Source organism: Cryptotermes secundus, unplaced genomic scaffold (assembly GCF_002891405.2).
Source record: "Cryptotermes secundus unplaced genomic scaffold, Csec_1.0 scaffold35, whole genome shotgun sequence".
Taxonomy (NCBI): Eukaryota; Metazoa; Arthropoda; class Insecta; order Blattodea; family Kalotermitidae; genus Cryptotermes; species Cryptotermes secundus.
In genome coordinates, this window is record NW_019730102.1 from 275,407 (window position 1) to 299,894 (window position 24,488).

A 24,488-nucleotide genomic window follows, 5' to 3' on the forward strand; every position below is an offset into this window, starting at 1 on the left:
ACCCATTTTTGTTGTTCTTTTTCGTCTTTACTATCCGGGTTACTTATCTTTTGTTTAAGTTTGTTATACAGGTGTATGATATCTTACTTTCTATAGCCATTATTTAGTGCTATATTAATAATAGTGTTTAATTCTTTGCTTTTAGCATTTTTCTCAAGTGGAAGTGTAAGAAGTCTGTGTATCCGGTTTTTATATGCTGCTAATTTTTGTTCTTTAGGGTGGCATACACAGACTTCTTACACTTCCACTCGAGAAGGATGCTAAAAGCAAAGATTTAGACACCATTATTAATATAGCATTAAATAATGGCTATAGAAAGGAAGACATCACACACCTGTATAACAAACTTAAACAAAAAATAAGTAACCCGGATAATAAAGATAAAAAAGAACAACAAAAATGGGTCACTTATACCTACACAGGAAACTACATAAGAAAAATCACAAAACTATTCAAAAACACCAACATAAAGATAGCCTTTAAAACAACACACACAATAGGTAACNGTGTTTTGTAGGAAGATTTCTGCCATTGTACTTGATATGGGGGAGCCCATGGCTACGCCTGTTCTTTGTTTTTAATATTTTCCGTTATATTCAAAATAGTTTTGGTTCAATATCATTGTAAGTATGGACATTATTTCTTTTATAATGCTTTTGTCTGTGTGATTCTGGTCCTTCACACTAACAATTACAAATACAAACAAATCAAATTTATCGAAGCTAGTAAAGCTAAACTGGTAAATCAATACGAAAAGGAAACTACTACGAACCAATGCACATATATGGTTCAATCGAACCTGTCAAAACAAAAATATCATACCAAAGTACGCCAACCTAAGCTGTAACGCTGTAAAGCTAACTCAAAAACAACTAACTAAACTTAGAATAAATAACAAATTAAAATTCTTATATATTAAGAAACAAAATATCAACAACCAACTATACAAATTGCGTTTAAGAAATGCACAATATTGGCAGACCAGCTGGCCTTTGATAGAAAATGATGTAAACCACAGACTAATTGAGGAATCAAAAAAACACTATAATAAACTTAATAATAAGATTGACAAATTATCTAGTCAACTACACAGAAACACACACTCACCTAATGAACAAACATTTTATCCATGTTTGTGCAATATGACTAACATTTGACTCTCAGAAAAGGAAGAAAGCTTACTAAATAAAGGAAGCAAATATAATATGGGTATCTCACCAAAATTAGTTATAAAACAATTAGTCTATGAGACAGAAAACGCGATAAGACAAATAAAAGACATCAATCAACAAGAAGCCATTAGATACTTAGAGACAAAAACATACAGCAAATAGCGTCAAAACAAAACATAATAAATAAAGAATATAAAGAACAAACTTACACAACCAAACAAATACAACAAAAGCTTATGCTACATAAAGCAACTATAGCAGAAGCCAATAAAGGAAAAACATTAGTTATTATTTATAAAGGAGACCTAGATGACAAAGTGAAATCTTTTATCGAAAATAATAACATCTCCGAATTAAGAACTGACCCTACACAAAAATTTCAAAGAACAGTACAAAAAACACCCTGAAACAATGTAAAATTATAATAGACCCAATAAAAAGAAAACATGTTCACCAAATGAACCCGCAAGCACCCTAATTGAAAGCAAAAATTAAAATACACAAACAAGAGGCCCCAATTAGACCAGTAATAAACAACACTAACGCACCCACACATGAACTAGCTAAATACATACATCAAAGAATAAACGACTATCTAAAATTAAAAAACGAGTACAACATCATCAACACAATACAATTTGCAGAAAACATAAGAAAATTAAAACTAAATGCAAATCATAAGCTACTAACATCGGATATTAAGGATCTATACGTTAATATCCCAATCTGGGATACACTTCTTGTAACCCATAAACTACTTAAGGATAATCACATGGACAAAAGCATTATAAAAGAAATAACTATTTCGAATATAACGGAAAATATTAAAAACCAAGAACAGGCGTAGCCATGAGCTCCCCCATATCAAGTACAATGGCAGAAATCTTCCTACAAAACATAGAACAAAGCAGAATAAAATATCTGCTGGAAGATGAAAAAATCAAATACTACAACAGATACGTAGACAACATCTTCATAATATATAATCAAACAAAAATAACCCCCCAATGCGTCCTCGAACAGTTCAGTAGACAACATAAAAACCTACTATTCACAATAAACGAGGAAGTAAACAACCAAATAACCTACCTAGACTTAAACATAATTAACAGAAATGGACATATAGAAATGGAAATATACAGAAAACCAACATCGACAGACATAACTATAAATAATAAATCATGCCATCCTAAAGAACAAAAATTAGCAGCATATAAAAACTGGACACACAGACTTCTTACACTTCCACTTGAGAAAAATGCTAAAAACAAAGAATTAAACACCATTATTAATATAGCACTAAATAATGGCTATAGAAAGGAAGACATCACACACCTGTATAACAAACTTAAACAAAAGATAAGTAACCCGGATAATAAAGATGAAAAAGAACAACAAAAATGGGTCACTTATACCTACACAGGAAACTACATACGAAAAATCATAAAACTATTCAAAAACACTAACATAAAGATAGCATTTAAAACAACACACAAAAAACAGGTAATCTAATAAACGAAACGCGACAAATGAACCCATATGAGCAAAGTGGTATACACAAATTAACATGTCAAAGTTGCCCAAAAGTATACATCGGCCAAACGGGTAGAAATCTAACAACTAGATACAAAGAACACATAAGAAATATAAGAGTAAACAAAGATGAATCAGCATTTGCCCAACACATACTAAATAATCACCATCAGTACGGGCTGATGACAGTAATCATGGAAATGATTGAAAAAGCTAAAAAAGGGGGCATAATGAATATAAAAGAAGACTTCTACAAATATCAATTTAATAAGTTCAATAAATTGATAGAAGAACAAAAGTATAAAAAAGAAAGTAATAGCCANGAACCCGTATGAGCATAGTGGTATATACAAATTAACATGCCAAAGTTGCCAAAAAGTATACATCGGCCAAACGGGTAGAAATCTAACAACTAGATACAAAGAACACATAAGAAATATAAGAGTAAACAAATATGAATCAGCATTTGCCCAACACATACTAAATAATCACCATCAGTATGGGCTGATGACAGTAATCATGGAAATGATTGAAAAAGCTAAAAAAGGGGGCATAATGAATATAAAAGAAGACTTCTACAAATATCAATTTAATAAGTTCAATAAATTGATAGAAGAACAAAAGTATAAAAAAGAAAGTAATAGCCAATGTAGTATGTTCGACCTCATAATACATCATCAGAACGCGCTCACATTAACGTCACAAACACAACAAGTATAAATTCACGCGACACAGCACACTTTAGACCAGTGAAAACAACACAGCAAGCCACGAGCAAACCCTGGATGATATCAAGGTAGGACGAAACAAAAACCTCAAATAAATATATATATATAGACAGCAGAATCACTGAAATAGTAAAATACCCATAATATATTTGCAGAACCTCCTCATCAAGATAGACAGACGGCACAAAATCTGCCCCATACAAGAAGGATGATAGGAGGACAGACACGAACCTACATGGTTTAAAAATTTTAATTATTGACAACACTGGTTTTTAAATAATATCTAGAAACTTTTAAAAACTATACAGTACCAGGAAGCTGCTGTGATTGTGAAATGTTCTACTCTATGAGTACTGTGCATTGTAGCATATAAATGTATGTAATTTAAATCAAACAATTTTGTGATGGTAGTTCCCAACTTGTATGATGTTTCCCCCTGAAGATGGTCCGTAAGGACCGAAGCATGTAAGGGAGATAAGTTTTCTTGCAGTAAAAACTTATACACATTGGATGGCGTGGTTTGTATTTGTAATTGTTAATGTGACGGACCAGAATGAAACAGATAAAAAAAATACAGTAATTTCTTCTGACCCAAATCATTTATAAATTTATAAATTAATAGAACTGATCATAAAAGAATAGGGTCTAATGATGAAGCTTCAGGTTCAATAAAAAGCAGGGCATTCTTTGAATAGCTGAGTAGCTGTTGGCATCTCAATGAGAGCACTTGTCCATTAGTATTTCTGATATGTCATTCTTTTTGTGTAAATAATGTTGCACGTGAAGCTCCATTATTTATTAATTTTACTGATATTTGTTATCAAGGCGTTTGAGCTAACATGTTGTTAACTAGCTTTCTTAGATGTGGTCAACTGTTCTGTTAAAACATCATGCCATGTTTTAAAAACATTTTGCATTTTGCATTTAGATTTTACTGGTATTGTTTTATCATCAACAGAATCTTATGCTCTTCTGTGGTTTCCTTTCACCAAACAGTTATTTGTTTATATACACCAAGATGATCTCAAAATAAAGTAACTATAACAGCAGGGACTTGCTGCCATTTATATGTGGGTTACTTCGAAAGTCATGGCAACTAATTTTTTGGGCAAACACGTTACAGTTAAGAAAGTTCAAAATAAACTTATGAAGGGGCATGATATACCCCTCTGATTGGCTTAGTCAGATCAGGCAGATGTGAAGGGGCGTAGGTATAGTAGACAAGAAAAATTGCACGTTACAGAATGACTTCCCCCCCCCCATTCTCTAATTCTCAAGAAATTCAACTGTGATTAAGAAATAAAAAATTCAATGTTAGTTTCGTAAAATTTGATGCACAGTTGCCTGGTCAATCCCTGCATATCTCTCTAACTCCTTCAGAAACCAGCGTTTATCTTCCTCCATGCACTAGGCAATCATGGCACGAGAAACATTGGTACGAACGGACACAGGGCGTCCACTACATTGCAAGTCGGCACTTGCTTCTCTTCCACGTTGGAATTCTTCTATCCACCTTTCAACAGTTCTGTATGGTAGAGCACAATCACCCAGAGCTTCCACAAGCTCTGAGTGACATTCAGTTGCATTTCTGCTGTGAAGCACTGCTCTTTTCACATAACAACGCTGTTCCAGCCGGCTAATGTTCATTCTCGATGAAAGTTATGATCACACTGACTTCACGCTGGACTCACTTCATTGTCCTTGGACTTCCGCATGATCTAGTGGCATCATTAGAAATCAGATGTTGCTGTCTCTCAGCGGCAAATTTGGAAATTCCGGTTGGAGCTTTCGAAATTTCAGAAAAATTATGTTGCCATGACTTTTGAAGTAACCGACGTATATAGCTGCAAGCACATACAGGGTGTCACTTAAAAAGATCGAGATACTAAGAAAAATTCTCATACTGGTGCAAAAGTCCATCATTATGTGGTTTCATTTTGCAGATTGTTCGGCAGGACAGAACCCTAGAGCAGATTGTTTTTCCCATTCCTGAAATTTGTGAATACATTACATCAGATACAAAATCAAAAATACTGAATACAGCAGAGAGAGATGACCAGGGTTCGAAAGTATCAGACTTCTTTGAAAGGACAGAAGACATGTTCAGTGAAATGAAATGGCAAAAGAAACTGAGAGGTAGGATTATCTGTTCATCAGAGTAAGTTGTAAACAGAAATGTAATTATGTCTGATTGAAGTGTATATCAAAATTTATTTGCTATAACGAGTATATGAAAAGACTGCATATCAGTGTCATATTTCCAGGAAAAAAACATGCTTTTTCTCTCTCTCCCTCTCCCTCTTTGGTCACTCTGAAAAAATTGGATACCATTGCCTTAACCAGTTCTTTGTGTTGAGATTTAAGGTTCTCATGGTGATGAATGTTCTAGTGTTTAGGCCTGTTACAGGATAACAACCACGAAACTATGTCTGCTGCTAGGCAACAGATTCTTAATAAGCAAGTATATGCAGCTGTTCCCTAATAACGGTCTGTGAAGAGAAGACTTATTCAGTGCATTTGAGAGCCAGCAGGCAGCAAGTTGAGAATGGAAGCTGAAGAATCCCCACTGTTAGAAGCCATTACCAGGGAATGACCGGTGAAGACACAGAAGACTGGAAAGATTTAGCATGTGCTGTAGTGATTGTGAAGTGCGGAGTTTAGTAACAGCGCTATAATTAATTGTGGTCATGAGTCGTGTGTTAAAGTGGTCAGTAAAGCCAATCCCCAATCCAAACCCCATCACTAGTCACTCATACACATGACAATATTAATATTGAGGTTTGGTGTCACGTAGGCTTAGTGGTGGTGATTATCTACCAAACTACACAGCCTCACAGTCTTAAGTTCTCTGTGCTGCTAGGAGCATTGTATTTGTTTCCCTTCGATTCTTCGCATGCCAGTACTACATGAATTCATCATACTTTCATATAACTGTAGCTCATTCTAGTGAGTGTCTGGTGTGTTAATTAATCATATCTAATTGTGTATAGTGGTTTCATGGGTGAAGATACAGAACAGGTGGCACTGTAAGCTTCTCACAAGTCTTCAGAGTTAAATGTTACTGATCATGTCTGTGCAGTATTGTTCATATGGTATCATACTGTAAACACGGATACACGACCTTATGAAAGAAACTGCAATTTAATAACCTTACCTTTGTGGAAAAGTACCCTAAATTACTCCATTATTAGATTTACTTTGACACGTGTCGTACACTTAATAACATAAACAAATACATACTTCAAATGAATCAGACTGTTTAAGCATTAAGGAAAGATACCAGTTACAATGACATATTTAGAAACATTTATTCCAGTGCCAGTCATATGCATGAGAAAGTGTGCATATACATAAACGTGCTTTTTTGTGTGTGCGTGCATGCTTAATTTTGAACTTCAAATATTCCTTATATGCACCCTTCTAAACTGTTCTGTTTTCAGGCCAGCCTTTTCTTTTTTGGGTCAGTTCCTACATGTCGCTGTGGAGCAACATACTCTTCAACTGTGCTGTCCTTATCAATCTAATAGTGGCATTCTTCTATCCCTTTATGGATGCTGTTCCAAGTAAGTGGCATGGCTGTTGTAATGGAGGTTATGTGACATGAATTGAAATGATTGTTTTATGGTTTATTTTACATTTGTTTGAGTACCTAGACTAGACAGTGCCAAACGACAGGATGATAGATGAACTGGAAAGTTTTTGGAATGAAGTTGTTGTGTCATAATTGAGGTACTGTCCTAGCATTAGCGTGGAGGGACTGAGGAGAACAACAGAAATACTCTCCAGTCAGGATAGCCAGTGTCCCAGCTGAGATTTGAATCCAGCATCTACCAGATACAAACTAGAGTATTAGCAGTAGACCACCCTGTTTGGTACTAGATGTTTTCATCTATGAAGAGGCATGTATATTTTTATGCAAAAGAATAATGATGATTAGCAATCTGTAGTTACCTTATGCAGTTGGTAAGATTTATGCTTATTTCCTAACTAATAATATTGTTAAATGAAGTTGGAGGTTAAATCAAGATTATATAAATGTTGACATGCAAGAGTTACCTTAAAAATCAACAACACCATGAACAGTTCTGTAAGTTGCTTCATTGTATAATAGAGAACAACTCTGTGGACATGTTTCCCCAGCAATGATGGAAGAGACATTTTCTGTGCAATCTGTGCCAGGGCTATTTTTCAGGCAGTTGAATTGAGTCAGACAGTAACTCAGCTACACCAGATCTTGACTGGATTTACTGATTTGGACAAGACGTGTTGGACAGAGTTGTAGTTGGCCAACTCCTGTTTGGCAAAGATGGTATCAGTGTAGTTTGTGTTCACCCATGGTTGTGCGCAGTGCTGTGCAGAACAACAAAACAAGTGGAAAACTTGAATGTTCCCCACAAACTTGAATGTGCCAGTACTGAGATTCCATAACTACTGGACACAGAAGTTAGCATCACTGAAATCTGAATGTCTTGCAGCTTCCATAGTGTAACAAGTATACAGAATACATTGAGAACCTTGCTGGATGCACACCAGCTGAAGTGGGGAAGAGCTCGGAGTGGACTTCTACTGTGAGTAGTGTGGAGGAGAGCAGAGCAAACTTTTGTAAAGGTAGAGATGGAAAGCCACTTTTTAGCGCTCTTTACGACATGTACACATTAACACCGAATGAACTGAAAGCCATCCTGAAGCTGAGTACACAGGCAGGACAAAGCAGTGCAGTAAACAAAACCTCATTGGAATCAGCCCAGGATGACAACTTTCAGAAAGTTATGAGACGCAAGAGGCATATCTGTAATGATACCTCACAGACAGCAAAGAAGACAACTAAACCAATTCCAACATCCCAAGTTGTAAATCTGCCTCCAAAAGCAGAGATAACCCGCAACTTCTCACACCTCTCAGAACTACCGACATGGACACAGAGATTGCTGGAGCAGGAAGCTCCCAGAAAATCAGGTAGGCCACCAGCAATAATGATGAGTTCTACCACAAACTTCATTCAACACCAGAGTGACATAAAAGACCATGTCAAAGGAGAGTATGACTAATGAAATCCTACTGGGAGAAAAATAATCTGTGCTATTTTACCTTCTCTCTAAATTCTGAAACGCCTCTCAAGGCAATAATCCATCACATTTCACTAGACATGCCAGCAGAAGGTATTCCCAGCAGCCTTGAAGAATTAGGCTTTAGTATTATCAACATGAGGCAAATGACAGCCACTCGAAGAGCACCAAACTGACAAAACCACTTGGAACTCCTCCACCTGTTCCTTGTTACCTGAACAACAAACATAAAATCTCAGTACCCTTACCCAGTTATTACCAAGAGCTCAGACTGGCCTTACGTAGTGCCACAATTGTCAAAACTTTGGCCATGTCTGGGTCAACTGCAAGCAGTCCCCTCGATGTGTGTGGCATGGGGGTGGGGGTGGCCACCTGCATAGACAATGCCCTGAAAAATAAATACGGGGTCTATGCTGAGCTGCTGCAGCCACGCCCTAGGAGAGGGAGAGAAACCTCATCCAGCATCATACCGAGGCTGCAGCCCTGCGAAAGGAGAAGAGCACGGGATCCTCTGGGAGCGATGTTCTTCTCTAAGTTCATCTCAACAGAGCAGTCGTACACAGCAGCACTGCATCAAGACACACCAGCAACCGCAGGCACCGCAGACAGATGAGAAAAGCATAACGCAGCGTCTGCCCCAACAGGAAATTCAGAAAACAAGTTTGTCTTTACAGGCTCCCAGTTCATCTAACATTAATATGTTAGAAGTCACCACTGTAGTGAACCAAATCATGACAGAGCTCAGTGAAGCTGTGTCAGAAAAAAAATGTTCATTACTAAAATGTTACTTAACTTAATGAAACAAAATAACTGCTGGAGCTCATAGGCTGATCAAAGTCATGGCATTTATTGCAAATGGCATTTGGAGGCAGTGCTGTGAGCTCAGTAAACAGCTGCAGTACATATATATAGATGTGGCTGTGCCCTCAGAGACACATCTCATACCGTGTGAGAGGTTCTTTATACCAAATTATCACTTTTATTGGACTTAGCACTTTCCAGAAAGAAAAGGTGGAACTACTGTTGCAGTGAGAAAAGGCATTCCCTGCAACAATGTAGACCTGCCTCCTCTTGTTTCAGTAGAATCCGCAGGGGTTTGCATACTGATTAATAGTAGTGAAGTTCTACTTCTAACCGTCTGTAAGTCACCAGGCCATGTCTGGAATGTTGCACAGATCATTGAGCTCTTAAGCTTTAGACTTAAATCACCACTGGCAGGAGAGCTGAATGTTAAACATCCATTTTGGAATAGTATAGATTCCAAGCCTTCAGGCATGAAATTGCTGCATTTACTGCATATAAATGAGTTTGAAATTTCAGCACCACAATGTCCAACTCATTGCTTTCCTACGGGAAATGGTGATGTGCTCAGTAATGCTGTGCCCAAGAATGTCTGACTGTCAGATGTCATTGTCTGTGATATTCTGGACTCAGATCACCTACAAACCATTTTCCACTTGCTTAATCATGTTAGAACTAGGTATCTTTTGGACCCGGTTGACAAATTCACAGATTTTGAGCGGTTTCAAAGCTTGGCCTCTATATTTATTTCACCTGGAATCCAAATCAACTGAGGGAAAGAAGCTGATAAAAATTACACTCTCAGACCTTAATAAGGATCTACCTGCTGTGGAGAGTCTGCTAAAACAAAAGTGGAGGTTAAGGAAATTGTGGCAAGTAACCTGGGAACCAGCATGTAAAACATAGTTAATTGTGTTTCCAAAACCATCAGACAGATGACCCGTAGAAAAGCATTTGAACAGTGGGAAACAATATTGGGAACTGTGAAGTCACACCTCAAGCCCTGTAGCCTGTTGTAAAATCGCTTATGAAAAGGGATGGACCAAAGGCACCAACCGCTGTTCATGGGCCATTAGGAATAACATATCACCCGAATGAGAAAGCCAACATAATTGCAGATTGTTTAGAAAATCCGTTCACATCTCTTGACCTGTGTGATGAAAACCATGAGTGACAGGTGGAGACTAGAGTTCAAGCCCTGCTCATATCTATAGATGACACCCTGTTGGGAAAAGTAAGACCTTGTGACATACGTAAATTAGCAAAAGCTTGTGGACTTGATATTCCAAAAAAATGCCTCAGGCATCTTCCAAGAAGAACACTGGTACATTTAACACATTTATTTAATTACTTCCTTCTGCTGTCCCATTTTCAAAAAACCTTGGAGGGGAGCAAAAATTATAACATTACCAAAACTCAGTAAGGACCCAAAATACCCTCAAAATTGACATCCGATTAGTCTCTTGTCTACAGCAGGCAAGCTAATCTAGAAAGTTGTTCTGAAAATAGTCCAAAGGCTCATTGAAGAAAGAGGCCTGCTTAATGCAAACCAGGTTAGTTTCCATGCCTGTCACAGTGCAACACTTAGATGTATGAGGCTTACAAATCATGTGACATTAAATTTCAACAATAACATGTCTACGGCTGCAGTATTCTTGATTATTGAAAAGACTTTGATACAACATGGCACCTTGGCTTGCTAAATAAATTATCTGAATTAAAATTTTAAATCAATGTGATGAAGTTTATTAGCTCTTTTCTGTCTCAGAGAAAATTCAGAGCCTCGGTTGAAGATGAAATGTCTGCTCCAAGGGATGTAGAAGCACAGGTGCAATGAGGTTTCATTGTACAGTGTATATATAAATGATGTGCAACTTCTTTATTAACCGTCACAACACAACAAATATCAAGATCAGTGTCCAGCTACGGCTCTGCTACATGTTTCGGCTATCAATAGCCATCATCAGGCAAATACATGTTTAACATACATACACCACTGAACTGCAGTAGTATTAAACTGGATATAATACTATTTAACGTAAAAAATACAATAAATCAGATTATATAAGAAAACAGAAGTTATAATATAAAACAAGAATAAAATTTTAATTGATGTTTTATAACATCGAATCAGTCGTTGGTTTTGTATTTTCATACATTCCCATGGACAAATTGTTCATTGGATGGTTAATAAAGAAGTTGTATATTGTAACACAACAGGATGCATTCAATGAAAAATGATAAATGATATGCCCCTAACACCTGTTGTCTATCTAGGTCTCTTTGCTAATGACACACATATGTGGCAGACCACAAAGAGGGTCATGACTCAGAAAGCTGCAGTGAGGTCTCGGTGCTATTGAGATGTGGTGTGAGCACTGGAACATAAAAATCTATGAAGATAAGACTCAGGTCTTAGGCTCATCTTGCATTGAATGAATGGAATATCCCCTTCATCAAACACGCAAGATTTTTTGGTGTAATCTTAGATAAGAGGATTACATGGAGACTGCATACAGAAATGATTTAATTAATATTAGAAACTACTCCGTATTCAAGAGTGAGTGTTTAAGCACCAGCATTAAATTAACCCTCCATGAGTGCACTGATCAGATCAGTGATGATTTAAGCTTGTCCCATCTACCTCGTTAAATATCAGTGCCTACAAACAAGGTTCTTTGCACCATTGGACATTTTCCAAGACACACAGCAGTCCATGATTTGTTCATGGCTTTCAACCTTCATGTGTATACAATTATATAATAAAATTGTGCAGACAACAAGCAGAAGTCATAAAAAATCATGAGAATGAGCATGTTCATGGTATAGGATGAGGTGAACCCAGACATCGAAAATACAAGAGTCTTAAACTTGACAGTGGTCAAGCTTACGGCCATTCCAGTGACTAAGTCGCTATTGTTGCTGGTCTACTTTGCAAAGCCTGGACTGACAGAGGACTTGTACGAGTATATAGTGCAAAAAGAAGAATTTTGAATAACATGCTACATGTATATGTGTGCAATATGTACACTTGACAAAAGGTCAAGCATATTACCACATGACAGTATACAAATTAAATATAAAATTGTGATTTCCACCTGCTGGTATTATATTTAGGACCTTCACAGTAACATCTGTTTTGAATAAATATTAAATCATTGGCTCTAATAAGCTGTTCTTCTCATTTTCCTAGAATTGGGACAGCACTTTTCAGGTTTGATTTGGGCAGTGATGTTGGTATCAGTGGCCATTGTCATCACACTTCCCCGTGAATCTGGTGTTCGAACACTTGTAGCATCCACAATTCTAAGGATGATCTTTTCTGTTGGTCCTGAACCAACACTCTTACTCCTGGGGACCATCACTGTAAGTCATGTTACTCTCCTGACGGAAATTTTATCATGTTTTATCAGAAGAAGTTTCATAAACCTACTGTTATAAAAAATTAACAGAGATATAGAGCATGACAGAGCTGTTATATTTTATTTAGAATATACAGTCTCTTCATTTTATGGAACTGTGCTGGAAATATGGCCGAGTGAATTTTCACAAATTTTTGTGTTAGGGGATGAGTGGAATCAGTTTGCATATAGCTGCATATGAGAGAGGTGAGATTTGTAGAATGTGAGATGAAGATACTAATCACACAGTGCATAATATTTTGCTTTAAGAAGTGTCGCCTTTTCTGACTGTCTATATATTAAACATGTAAATGCCAAAGACAAAGTCCATGAAGTAGAGTCCCTCTTCAGAAGGTGATAGTAGCTAGTCAAGAAATGGCCGTGCCATAACTCAAGCAGTTAGTCAATGGCTTTCCACCATGGTGGCCCAGGTTCGATCCTGGGTCTGGTTAAGTGGGATTTGTGGTGGACAAAGTGACGCTGGGGCAGGTTTTCTCTTCGGTTTCCTCTGCCAATCTTCATTCCACCAATTGCTACACAATCACCCTCACCTATCATCTGGGGCTGGTACAATAGGCCAGAAGTGGCCGCAGTGCAAGGGGGCTTAGTCCCAACCCACTAGCAATAAAAAAATAGTAGAAAAATCTGTACTTTATATGGATCTGAAGGTTCATTATCATGTACAGAAAAGCTCCCTGCTGGTCCTTAATTTAATCCTGATAAATCTAATCCACACATTTTAATATTATCCTCCCATCTGCACCTAGGAATTCCAAGTCTCCACCTCTTGTGTGTATATTTCCTGTCTTCTATGCATGTTACATGCACCATCCATCTCATTCTCCTTGGTTTGATCATCCTCATGGTATTTGGTATAGTAAAACTTCTGAAATTCCTCATGATTCAGTTTTCTCTAGCCAATATGCTCCTCATTCACCCTCAGTCTGTGTCCTTCCCTCAGCACTGCAGACTGGATGTGATGCCCATGTAGAGTAATGTGACTATTTGGATGAAAGATTGTGTTGAACTGAATGATTGCCACCATTCTTGGAATTTATGCTGCTCATAATTTCCTCATGAGAAAGGTTTTGTTTTATGACTGTCATTTCCACTTTTTTACACTTTTTAAAGCACTTGATATCATCATATAATCTAAGTCCTAGATTTATCCTTATTCCTATAAGTCTTGAACATTACTGAGTTTTCTCTATGTTTACCATTGACCAGCCTCCTTACTGTCATTTAATAGAACTTCTGTATAACACAACTGTATAACAGTACTGTATAACTGTATACTGTATAACAGTATAACACACGCAGTCGCAGGAGCACGACACAACAAAAGCACAACACACAAGATAGTGAAGGAGTGCTCCAACAAAGGAGAATGGGCGTGACTGACGTAGTGAGGGGCGACGTAGCGATGTGGTATCCTGAACAATTTTAATATTTTTAACGTTTGACAATGTATATGATAGATACATATTTTAGTTATTTTAATGTGAGAACATGGCATGCAATGAACTGGTTTGACATGGATAAGTAAGCACCTGAAGATGGCATTATTATGCCGAAACATGTAGTGCGAGGGAGAGAAGGAGATAAATGAGTGTATGCACTGCAAGACGGATTAAATAAATCATGGACTAATATAACTTCTTTGTTTTTATTAATGGTATTAGCATAATCGGTATAGCAACTAGCTATGGGCTGGATGACCAGGAGGTTGGAGTTTGAGCACCAGTATGGTCAAGAATTTTCTCTTCTTCACGTCATCCAGACTGGCTCTGGTGTCTACCCAACCTCCTATTCAGTGGGTACTGGGGGCTCTTTTCCTGGGGGTAAAGCAACTGGGGCAGGAAGCTGACCACTCGCCTGCAACCAGTACTGAGGTCAAGAAAATGTATCTGTACACCACTTCCCCATATGCCTACATGGCATAGTACTTAATTAGTTAAGCACAGAGACAGCTTTTTTTTCCATTGGCACTACAACCCCAATTTTGGCCTTGGCCTACCTCCATGAAACTCTCCATTTCACTTCGGTTTACTAGATCTTAGACATTCAGTAGAACTCCTTGGGCGGTTGATCAGCTCATCACAAGGTCTCTGCCTGTACACAAACACACAAAAATGTGCACACACACACACAAACACTAAACATCCATGCCCTGAGTGGGATTTAAACTCATGATCCTGACTTACAAGCGAGCAAAGACAGTCCATGCCTTGGACCACTTGGCTACCGTAACCAGCCAGGGACAGCTTTACCCTTACCTTATTGATGTTTCCATCCAGTAAATACCATCAGCCAAGACCAGGAACTGATGTGTCCCATTCAGTTCCAGACACTCCAAGTCTCATTGGTACTGATGAAAAGCTTACAATTAGTTGTACAAGGAACATTTTCCTTTTAAATACCCGAGAGGTAGCATGTTAAAATGAGAAAGCCTGTGTAAGTGACATAATGTTGAAAGTTAAATGTATCTGAGTTATGTGTATATTAATAGCGACTGTTCCTTTTCAGGTGTTTCTAAAAGGAATACATTTAATCAGTATTATGGGCAACCAAGGAACATTTACAAAGAATTTTAAGCAGATGGTGACAGATGCGGAACTGTTGTACCACTTTGCATATGTAGTATTCTGCCTTTTAGGTCTCTGTATGCACCCTTTCTTCTATTCTGTATTGGTAAGTATTGTGACATTAATTCACGCATTACAGTATTTTCTGGCTTGGTTCAGATATGAGAAAATATCTCTGTCACTGTATTACTTTCTTATGGATTCATCATTGATACAGATTATAATATTTGTGCCATATTTGATGTAGCTATAAAAATATCTTGGTTTGAAATGTGCGTGTTCCAGTTCACAAGGAACTGAGTAAGAATGGTTCGGAGGAACCTTCAAAGCATAAAATTCTGATTAAAACAGATATATTAATGAAATAATTTTGTTGTATAATTTTAAGTCCTTTATTGCTTCTTTTTGTCATTAAGTAATTATAGCTTACTTATTATCATATACAGTCAAAATAATTTTGAAAAACTGAGAACATAGTGTGTCATAGTTGCTCAAAGCAAGAACTTTGGAGGCAGAGAAACGGTCATTGCTTGGTAATGGCCCATACACACCCAGCAGAGGAACGTATCATGTACGCTGTGAGGTCATGTGACAAGTGTTGCAAGTGGCGTTCTCTGTGGGTTTGCACCACACTCGTTGGTATGCAACTGAGTGGTAAACACATCTCTGCAGCAGTGAATCAACATGCAACAATATGTGAAGCAGTGTTTTCTGTGGGTTCGCCCCAAGGCTGCATAACAAGGATCTCGCGCAGCTAGAATTAGAATTGAGTCAAGAGTGGAACTCCATGAGGATAAGTGAGAAGAGATGGCAGTTGAATTGAATCGAGTTCCAGAGTTGACAGTTGAAGCAAAGACTTGAGAGAGTCTCCAGAGTTGGCAGTTGAAGCAGAGACTTGAGAGAGTCTTCAGAGTTGGCAGTTGAAGCAGAGACTTGAGAGAATCTCCATAGTTGGCAGTTGAAGCAGAGACTTGAGAGAGTCTCCAGAGTTGGCAGTTGAAGCAGAGACTTGAGAGAGTCTCCAGAGTTGGCAGCTGAAGCAGAGACTTGAGAGAGTCTCCAGATTTGGCAGTTGAAGCAGAGACTTGAGAGTCTCCAGAGTTGGCAGTTGAAGCAGAGACTTGAGAGAGTCTCCAGAGTTGGCATTTGGCAGAATAATGGCAAAGAAGGCTTCATAGTGTGCTGCAATCACAGTGAGATGGATATGAATCTGTTGCCAGGATGCGACTGCTGAAGACTGAGGGCATTAGTATGTGTAACAGTGAACTGTAAAGTGTGTAGATCAGTGATAGTGCTGTAATTGCTTGTAGTTCCGAGTTGTGTGTGTATAAGGTGTCAGTACATCTAATCATCCAATCAGAAACCCATCTATAATTCACGCAGCCCTCAAAATACATGACAGTATTTAGGAAAACATTTTATTGTTAGTCCAAATATTTGAAAAGTCCAGGATGTCTTAGTACAGTATTTAATTATTTATCCTCAGGGTGTATATAAAGTGCCTCTTCGTGTGCTGCAGAGTCACATTAATTTCAAGATGTGGATAACCAGCACTTACATAAGGAATGTGTTACATTATAACCATCTTGTTATATTGAGCCAGTGCAGTAACTCCCATGTTGGTTAAACTAAGCAGGTTGCTCATGCAGTAACACTTCTGGCTTGTATTTTGGAGGTCACTAGTTTGAATCCCACCCAGGACACTGGCTGTCTCAACTTGTGATTCCCATTAATTCCCCCAGGTAGACTCTGGCATAGTGCCTCAAACTAGACAACCATGGCTTCGTTCCACATCACTTCCAGTTCATTATGCATGAAATCAACCTGTAACTTGACACTATATAATCTGATACATATGTGTTAAATAAATGTATGTCGATTAAGACTGTTCTTTTGAATTATGCCCATGGTTTCAGTTTTTAAAACCACTGCACATAAGAAATTGGCTCTAGTCCTGTCACCAGATGATGCTCTGTTGGACCCCTAGGTACAGTAGTAGATCTACTCTCAAAGCCCATCAGCTCTACCTAGAGACCTAACAGAGTCTGATGGTTGCAGAAATACAGTGGTTTTGAAGAACTGGCATATAGGTAGAGTGTCTCATCATGATTACAGAGCTTTAAACTTCAAGTGGTGGATTGCATACAGTGAATCTGTACATACAGACATTTGCCAGTATGGAGCTACTCATCACTCAAACTTCATTCAAGTAGCTTAAAGACTAGGGTTTTCCATACAGCACCATCACCCAAAAATAGGATCAAAATTGCCATTGAATCTTGATGAAAGCAAGTGGGTTGCTTAACTATTTGGATATACTGTACATTATTAATATCAAGGGTTTATATTTGTAGGTTACTTACATTTCAGTTGTTGCAGAGATGTCTGGATATACTGTACATTATTGATGTCAAGGGTTTATATTTGTATGTTGCTTACATTTCAATTATTGCAGTGCTGTTTGGATATACTGTACATTATTAATGTCAAGGGTTTATGTTTGTATGTTACTTACATTTCAGTTCTTGCAATGCTGTTTGGATATACTGTACATTATTAATGTCAAAGGTTTATATTTGTATGTTACTTACATTTCAGTTGTTCGATGTCGTGTATCGTGAAGAAACACTTTTAAATGTGATCAGGTCTGTGACTCGGAATGGTCGTTCCATCATCTTGACTGCTGTTCTGGCTCTCATTCTTGTGTACATGTTCAGCATTATTGGGTATATGTTCTTCAAGGACGATTTCCTCGTCAGTGTTGATCAAGACTCTGTGTGTAAGTATCAACCAGTACAGATGTTGTGACCTGGACAGACAAGATGAGGTGCGTAAGTGCAGTAAACTGTTGAGAGAAAGATTCCACTGAGGAAGCTGTTAGCTGAAAAGAGCTTGTACACAAAAGCAAATTTTGGTTAAAATCAATATTTCTTTATTACTGATTTGTCTATGAAAAATTACTAAACATCTTTGCTTAAAAATTTGAAAACGTTGAAAAAAAAGTACCATAAATACTGAAAATTATGGCACTTGAGGCTTCCCCTTTTACCTGCTATTGTATTCGCTTCTAACCACTATCAGCCAGGCCAGAGTGCTAGTTGGCATGTGGCTGTCACTACCAGTATGTGTGTGAACTGAATGGCTGGGTGGCTGGAACGTAATGTAAGGAAGTCGGGGATGTATAGGGGATCCATCCATGTGATTTCCTTCCTTGGCCTCAGTCTGGTCATGAACCTAATCATATCTGGTTATCTATTATATAATTGGGCTTTGTATCTAGAAATTGCCAATTCCATGCACAGTTTCAGGGTTTCAGGACTAGAGAATTGAAGCACTAAACTGAGAAAAATATTAAATGGGGGAAAATTAGCACTGAGATTTTGGACTTGCAATCATTGGTATAGAATGTTAGATGAGGGAGACATTAAACCAAGGAACATTAAGTATGTACTGTATTGAAGTCCTGCAGTGATATGAAACAATTAGCATTACTACCTCCTTCATATCCTCTCCACCTGAAGACAGAAATAGAACCCACTTCTGAAATGTTTTGGTTTTCATATAGGGAACTAAGTTCAAATAAACAGACTTAAACACTGTGTTACACCATAATCAAGGATATTAGTTTACAGTCTTGCAGATATTAAAGGTCTGGAGGGGTATGAAGTAAGCAGTTTAAAATTTACTTATTCTGTTTGTTATTGAGATGTAAAACCATTCCAATACTACCTGCCGTCTAACCTGTACCAAAGTATACTTTAAACTGATATCTTGATAACTGCTAATTTTAGAACTCAGAATGTGTATAATTTAAGGGCAGAGGTATGAAATATATGTTATAGATCCTGGAAGGAACTCCATCATCCTAGTAGTCTGAGGGTTGATAGTTAACAAAAAAATTAAAACAACAAGCAGAAGATCACAAAGAAGAATTTATGTTTCTTCCTATAAATAGAACTTTGCAATCCTTTGTTTGGGGCTCAGGCATTCACCATCAGAATTCAAAAACTTGTATCTTAAAATATATCTTAATGCCTACAGCTATGTTCACTCATTTGTTTTTCTGTCAGTTATTTGGACTGTACCAGCTTTAGATTGAATTTCAACTGTTATCATAGATGTAATATTCAGTTATTATTTTACGCGAGTATTTATGACAGCAAATCAATCCACTGATTTACTTCTTCATTATCTTATTTATTTTACATTATTAATTGGTTTAAAGTATTGATTCATAGTCTTAGTGATACTTGCAACTTACTTTTAAAGGCACAAGAGGTCATAGCAGTCTGAGTTATGAAAAGGTCATACAGCTAATGTTATTTTCTGTAATTGTCATGAATCCTGAATCATTAATCATAATGTCCAGTTACAGTGGATTAGTGTTCATCTTGAAGCAGACATAGTTTAGTTATATATATCTTTTCACTTCACCATTAAGTTAACTACCTGGATGAGACTATCCATGACCTTTCCCATTTTGTATCCAAGATTTGGCAAATTGTCTTCTCATAGAAAGCCCAAAGTGCCACCTGGTTAACCCATTTTAGTGAATGAATAACAAGTTTGGTTATGTTCCCATCCATTCTGTCACTGGCATAAGCTAATGAATTTTCATGACATGACAAAGTGCTTGCTTATTGCTAGCAGAGGTAAAGGTTATTTTTGGTGCCACCGTTTGTGTGAACAGAATGACTAGACAAGTGGAAATGAATAGGGAAAGCATGCCAGAAAGGGAAGTGTAATAGCTCAAGAGTGATGTTGAAGGGGTTGTTCCATGGGACTGCTTTCTGTTTCCTCAATATAGTTGACTTCTTTTCAGTCACCAGTGTTTACTTTATCACTTTATATGGATATGTGTTCTGCTAGGCTTCATGCAGAGTATGCAGAATTGTTCTCAGTTCTCTGACATGTTGGCCTAACCATATTATCTTGTTCCCACTGTTTTATTTCATATATAGCTCTGTAAGTATGCTTTGATATTTCAGCAGTAAATAATGACACAGAAATACCCAAACCTGCTCAGACATGTCCAGCAGATGGGAACTGTGAACACAATGTCAGTTCTGAGAATTTTTACAAAGGTAAGAATCACTGCAGTTTCAAGCTGTCATTTTAGTTTAAAACCAACTTATACTGACCTGTCTTTGAAGGGAATGCTTCCTTGTGATTATAGGCCGAAGATTATCTGTAAAATGGGAAGGTGCACATAAAGCTGGGAATTAAGTAAGATAAATGTTTTTGAGGAGAACAGGACACATTAACACTTCTTTCCTTGAAGACTTCTCTTCATTATTGTTACTGATTACTTTGAGACTGGCCAAGCTGCAAGACAGAAGTGAGGAGGGCTACAGGTGTAATAACATTATGGCTAGTCAGGCTTAATATCTAACATTCTACACTGAAAAGCCTGAGCCTAATTGCCCAAGCTGTCCCTCATGCAAACAGAAATAAATTATTTCATATTTACTCCATGTTTAGTACAGTTCCCTAAACTGTGAACTAAACATCCAGTGGACTTGGGATCTGGATGTGAATTCATACAACTGTAGAGCCCCATTAAGCAGGTTAAATGAGTTTCTGATTAACTCACTGTCATAACACACCTGTACCTTCTGTATGTTTCTGTACAAAATAATTTACCCTGCATTGAAGTCCCCTGGCATTAAAATTTATGGTATTGTCACGTGTTGGGTGAGTCATGCAACAAATTATTTCACTTGGATCTCGGATTTAGCTAATCTTTATTGGACACTCACTCTTATATACCCTACAATTATTACCACTTGCAGTATCACAACTACTGCCTCTACTTCAATGCTTTTACTGAATTGGCCGTGGCTGGATCTCGACTGTCTCTCCCGTATGTGTCATCTCTGGCTCTGCTTACATAGGCATTATGCTGACCACATACCAGACACCATTCCTCACGGTTCCGTTCCCGTTATTCCGACAGTCCGTTGTTATGCAACGAGCCTTCGGTTGTTCATTTCCGGGGAGACGCGTTCTTTGTTTCAGCATTTTCTATGCAACAGCTCACTGTTATCGCGTTACCATGGAAGTACCTACCCCAAACACATTACTGTGTATTACCATTAAATCAGTTATTTCACTGTTTCTCAAACTTTTGAAATTGTGAACAGGCAAGACCAAGAATACATGTAGGTTACTTCTGGGATCAGCCTCTAACAGAAAGGAGTACCAGGAATATTCCTGGGGGTAAAGGGCAGCCGGCGCATGAGGTTGACAACCTCACCACCATCTGTGAGTCGATTGTCTAGAAAATGTGGGAGCCTCGACATCTCACAACCCCATGGGCCTCCACGGCCTGTTATAGGGAAACATCTTTGGGGCAGGTTCCTCTGAAACATCAGTACCTGTCCACCAAACTACATGAGGTCACATCCAAGAAGACTAAAATCTTAATATTCTCTGCTTTGGGAACATCAGATCTCTTATAGAAATACATCCTTTGCACCTAGTGACTAGCAGCAGATATAATATGAGCATAATGGGCTTCCCTGTAATTGATATTAATAAACTGTTACCATACATTCATATTTCAACCATTATGTGAAATGTATAAGAAGAAACATACCATTAATGTGATTTTTCATTTTGCAGTATATGTTTTTGCATATGTCATATCCAGAATTACTGAGCTCTTTTAAGTGAAATTCAGCACTGAAGTTCTTCAGTAAGAGCTCACATCAAACTTTGCAAAATTTTCCATAAGTGTCTTATCACACAAAAACCATTTCTTAACAGTGAAATATTGAAACCGATAAACTCTGTAACTTTTATTTGAAACATTTTTGATGTGTGTTTCACAACATTCAAGAAGTATTTTTCAGCCTTTATGTGGTGTTATTTTCTGTGTGTTGATTGTATGTGTTAGCAGCAAATTTGTATCTGCTTAACTTAACTCTAAGTCAAATTCGGGATTTAAAATCACAAGAATGCAGATGGGAAATATTAGGCATGGCAAGTCTTGAACTTTTTAATATAAGCAAGAAATGTCTCAATCTTGACTTTAATGTTGATTTTTCAGTCTCAGTTTTCAAGCATTTTCAAATTACTCATTTTTCTTTGCATAGTAGCTTGCTGAACCCTTAAAATTATGGTGCCATAATGGTTAGTAATGCTACATAAATCAGTTGGTTTCTCTGATCTCTTTTCTGCTGTGATGAAAAAGGTCATGGCTCTGGAATTGGTTTTATATTGTGATGCATTTGATCAATGCATTGCCAGAAAACAGCTCTGTGAACACAATACATGCACGCAACAGTAGAGCAGGCTGTGTTTTCCGTGTGCCCGGCAGCTGGCACAGGTGGAGTGATGTCACACAGCAACAGTAGGTGGCCATCACATGACATGTGTTTCCTGCTAGTCCATCAGCATGCGCATTTGCTGTAGGTAGGGGTCACATGATATGTTTTCACTGTTGGTGGATGTCCGTCTCTTGGCTATATAAGTGAGCAGATTTCCTAAGCTGGCAGAGAGATAGTACCATTGGAAGCACAGAACAGATCAAATTGGAACCAGGACTACAGAAGAGTACAGTAGGTCGGCCTATGAGGGTTTAATGTGTGATTTGAAGACTTTGTTTATGTGTAATACTTGGAGTGTGTGATCCAGTGAGACTGTTATAGTTTCTGTGTTGAGATCCATTGCCAGGAAATGAATAATGAAGACATGGAATCATAGTGCAAGTGCAACAGTGAACTGTAAATTGTGGAAGTTAGCAGTAGTGCTGTGATGCCTGTGTTTAAATCTGATTAAGAGAGATTGTAACCAGAGTGCTAATAAATCCAATCATCCAAACTAGAACCCGTCATTTTCATCACACATACCACCCTACATGTGACAGTATTATAATATATTCAGACTCTCTGTTGAAAGTTGATGTAATGTCAGAATGATAACTAATAGTCCCTGCACTTCAGTGCACTGTAAAAGAGTGGCAGCTGTTATAAATCCATTCATTCATTCATTCATCAGTAATCTGTCAAGACGACAGGTCCACAGTCTCTTCCAAAACAGTTCCTCCACTTAATGCGATCTAGAGCTTTCTCCTTCAAATGAGAATATCCTCTTCTGTCACCAAGGTCATCCAGCATCTTCTTACGTCTTCTTCCTCGTCTTCTGGTCACTTCTATTCGCCCCTCTATCTTTCCTTCAATAACAAATTATGATTACAATGAAAAAATTTGTCTGGTGGAGAAAACTCTTCTTTTCTTCTTGATTCTTGAAATTTTTCCAAATTCTTGCTCTGACTCAGAAAGTTATTCGCACGCATACCTAGAAAGTGTATGTACTGCATATGAACAACTTTCTGTGCTCCTTTAATACATTTTGAAAAATTTCAGTTTGAAATTTTACAAATATTATACAGGTAACATTTCGGTGCCCATACACAGTGGGCCAACATGAGAGTCCTTGCAGGATTTGAGGTTCTCACAGCAGTGGTGATACAAACTTTTCTTCTGGGATATAATGCCATGCATCCAGTTGAAATCCAACCAGACTTTTGGAGAAACATGTTGCATCCATCTTCAGGATTGAGAAGTAAGAGAAGCAAGCAGCAAACATGGCTCTGCTTCTCTCAGATATTGGCTGATGTTCAACAGACTACATGGCATTATATCCCAGAAGATAGAACTGTTCAGGAGAATCCTTGTGGAATGGGTGGGATCAGTCCTTCTACCTCTGTTTGAGAAACAGTGAGCTGTTGTCATTATAATCCTTAGTGTGGGTGTGAGAATGCTACAGCATAGCTGTAGTCTTAGAACAGAACCGTCATATCAATGTTATTATTTCAGAAGAAGTGAACTCTCAAGTCACAGTGTCAGGAGGAGAAGTCAAAGAGAGAGCGTGTGATTCACTTGTCATGTGCATCGTCACAACACTGAACCAAGGACTGAGGAATGGTGGAGGAATTGGTGATATTCTCCGTGCGCCAAGTAGCACTGTAAGTTGGTACTTATAAATGAGAGTAATCCTGAACACACTGCTGTTGTTATTTTAATCCAAATCTGGACAGACAAAATGCAGAAAACTAGATGTACGTGATTCATCAAAACTATTCATATGAGCTCAGATTGCACTGTATCTAATGTCGTTGATCCTATTTCTGGGTGGTGATACCTTGTGAACATGCTGTGTTGCCCACATTTTGGAAGAACCTGCTGTCTCCCTCTTC

At 37.8% G+C, this 24,488-nt stretch overlaps 1 protein-coding gene across 5 annotated transcripts in view; it reads left to right on the top strand.

Annotated features, from left to right (window-relative positions):
- The window catches only part of LOC111865978 (inositol 1,4,5-trisphosphate receptor), a gene marked incomplete at its 3' end in the record, with an annotated part of 252,641 nt that extends 228,384 nt beyond the window's left edge, over window positions 1-24,257 (top strand). For all 5 annotated transcript variants that reach the window (XM_033752056.1, XM_033752058.1, XM_033752055.1 and 2 more), the window contains 7 exon segments: window positions 5,377-5,569; window positions 6,874-6,996; window positions 12,494-12,666; window positions 15,228-15,392; window positions 17,885-18,065; window positions 20,275-20,370; window positions 24,109-24,257. In XM_033752056.1, coding sequence (XP_033607947.1) covers window positions 5,377-5,569; window positions 6,874-6,996; window positions 12,494-12,666; window positions 15,228-15,392; window positions 17,885-18,065; window positions 20,275-20,370; window positions 24,109-24,257 — 1,080 coding nt within the window.
- Between the last annotated feature and the right edge of the window lie 231 nt (window positions 24,258-24,488).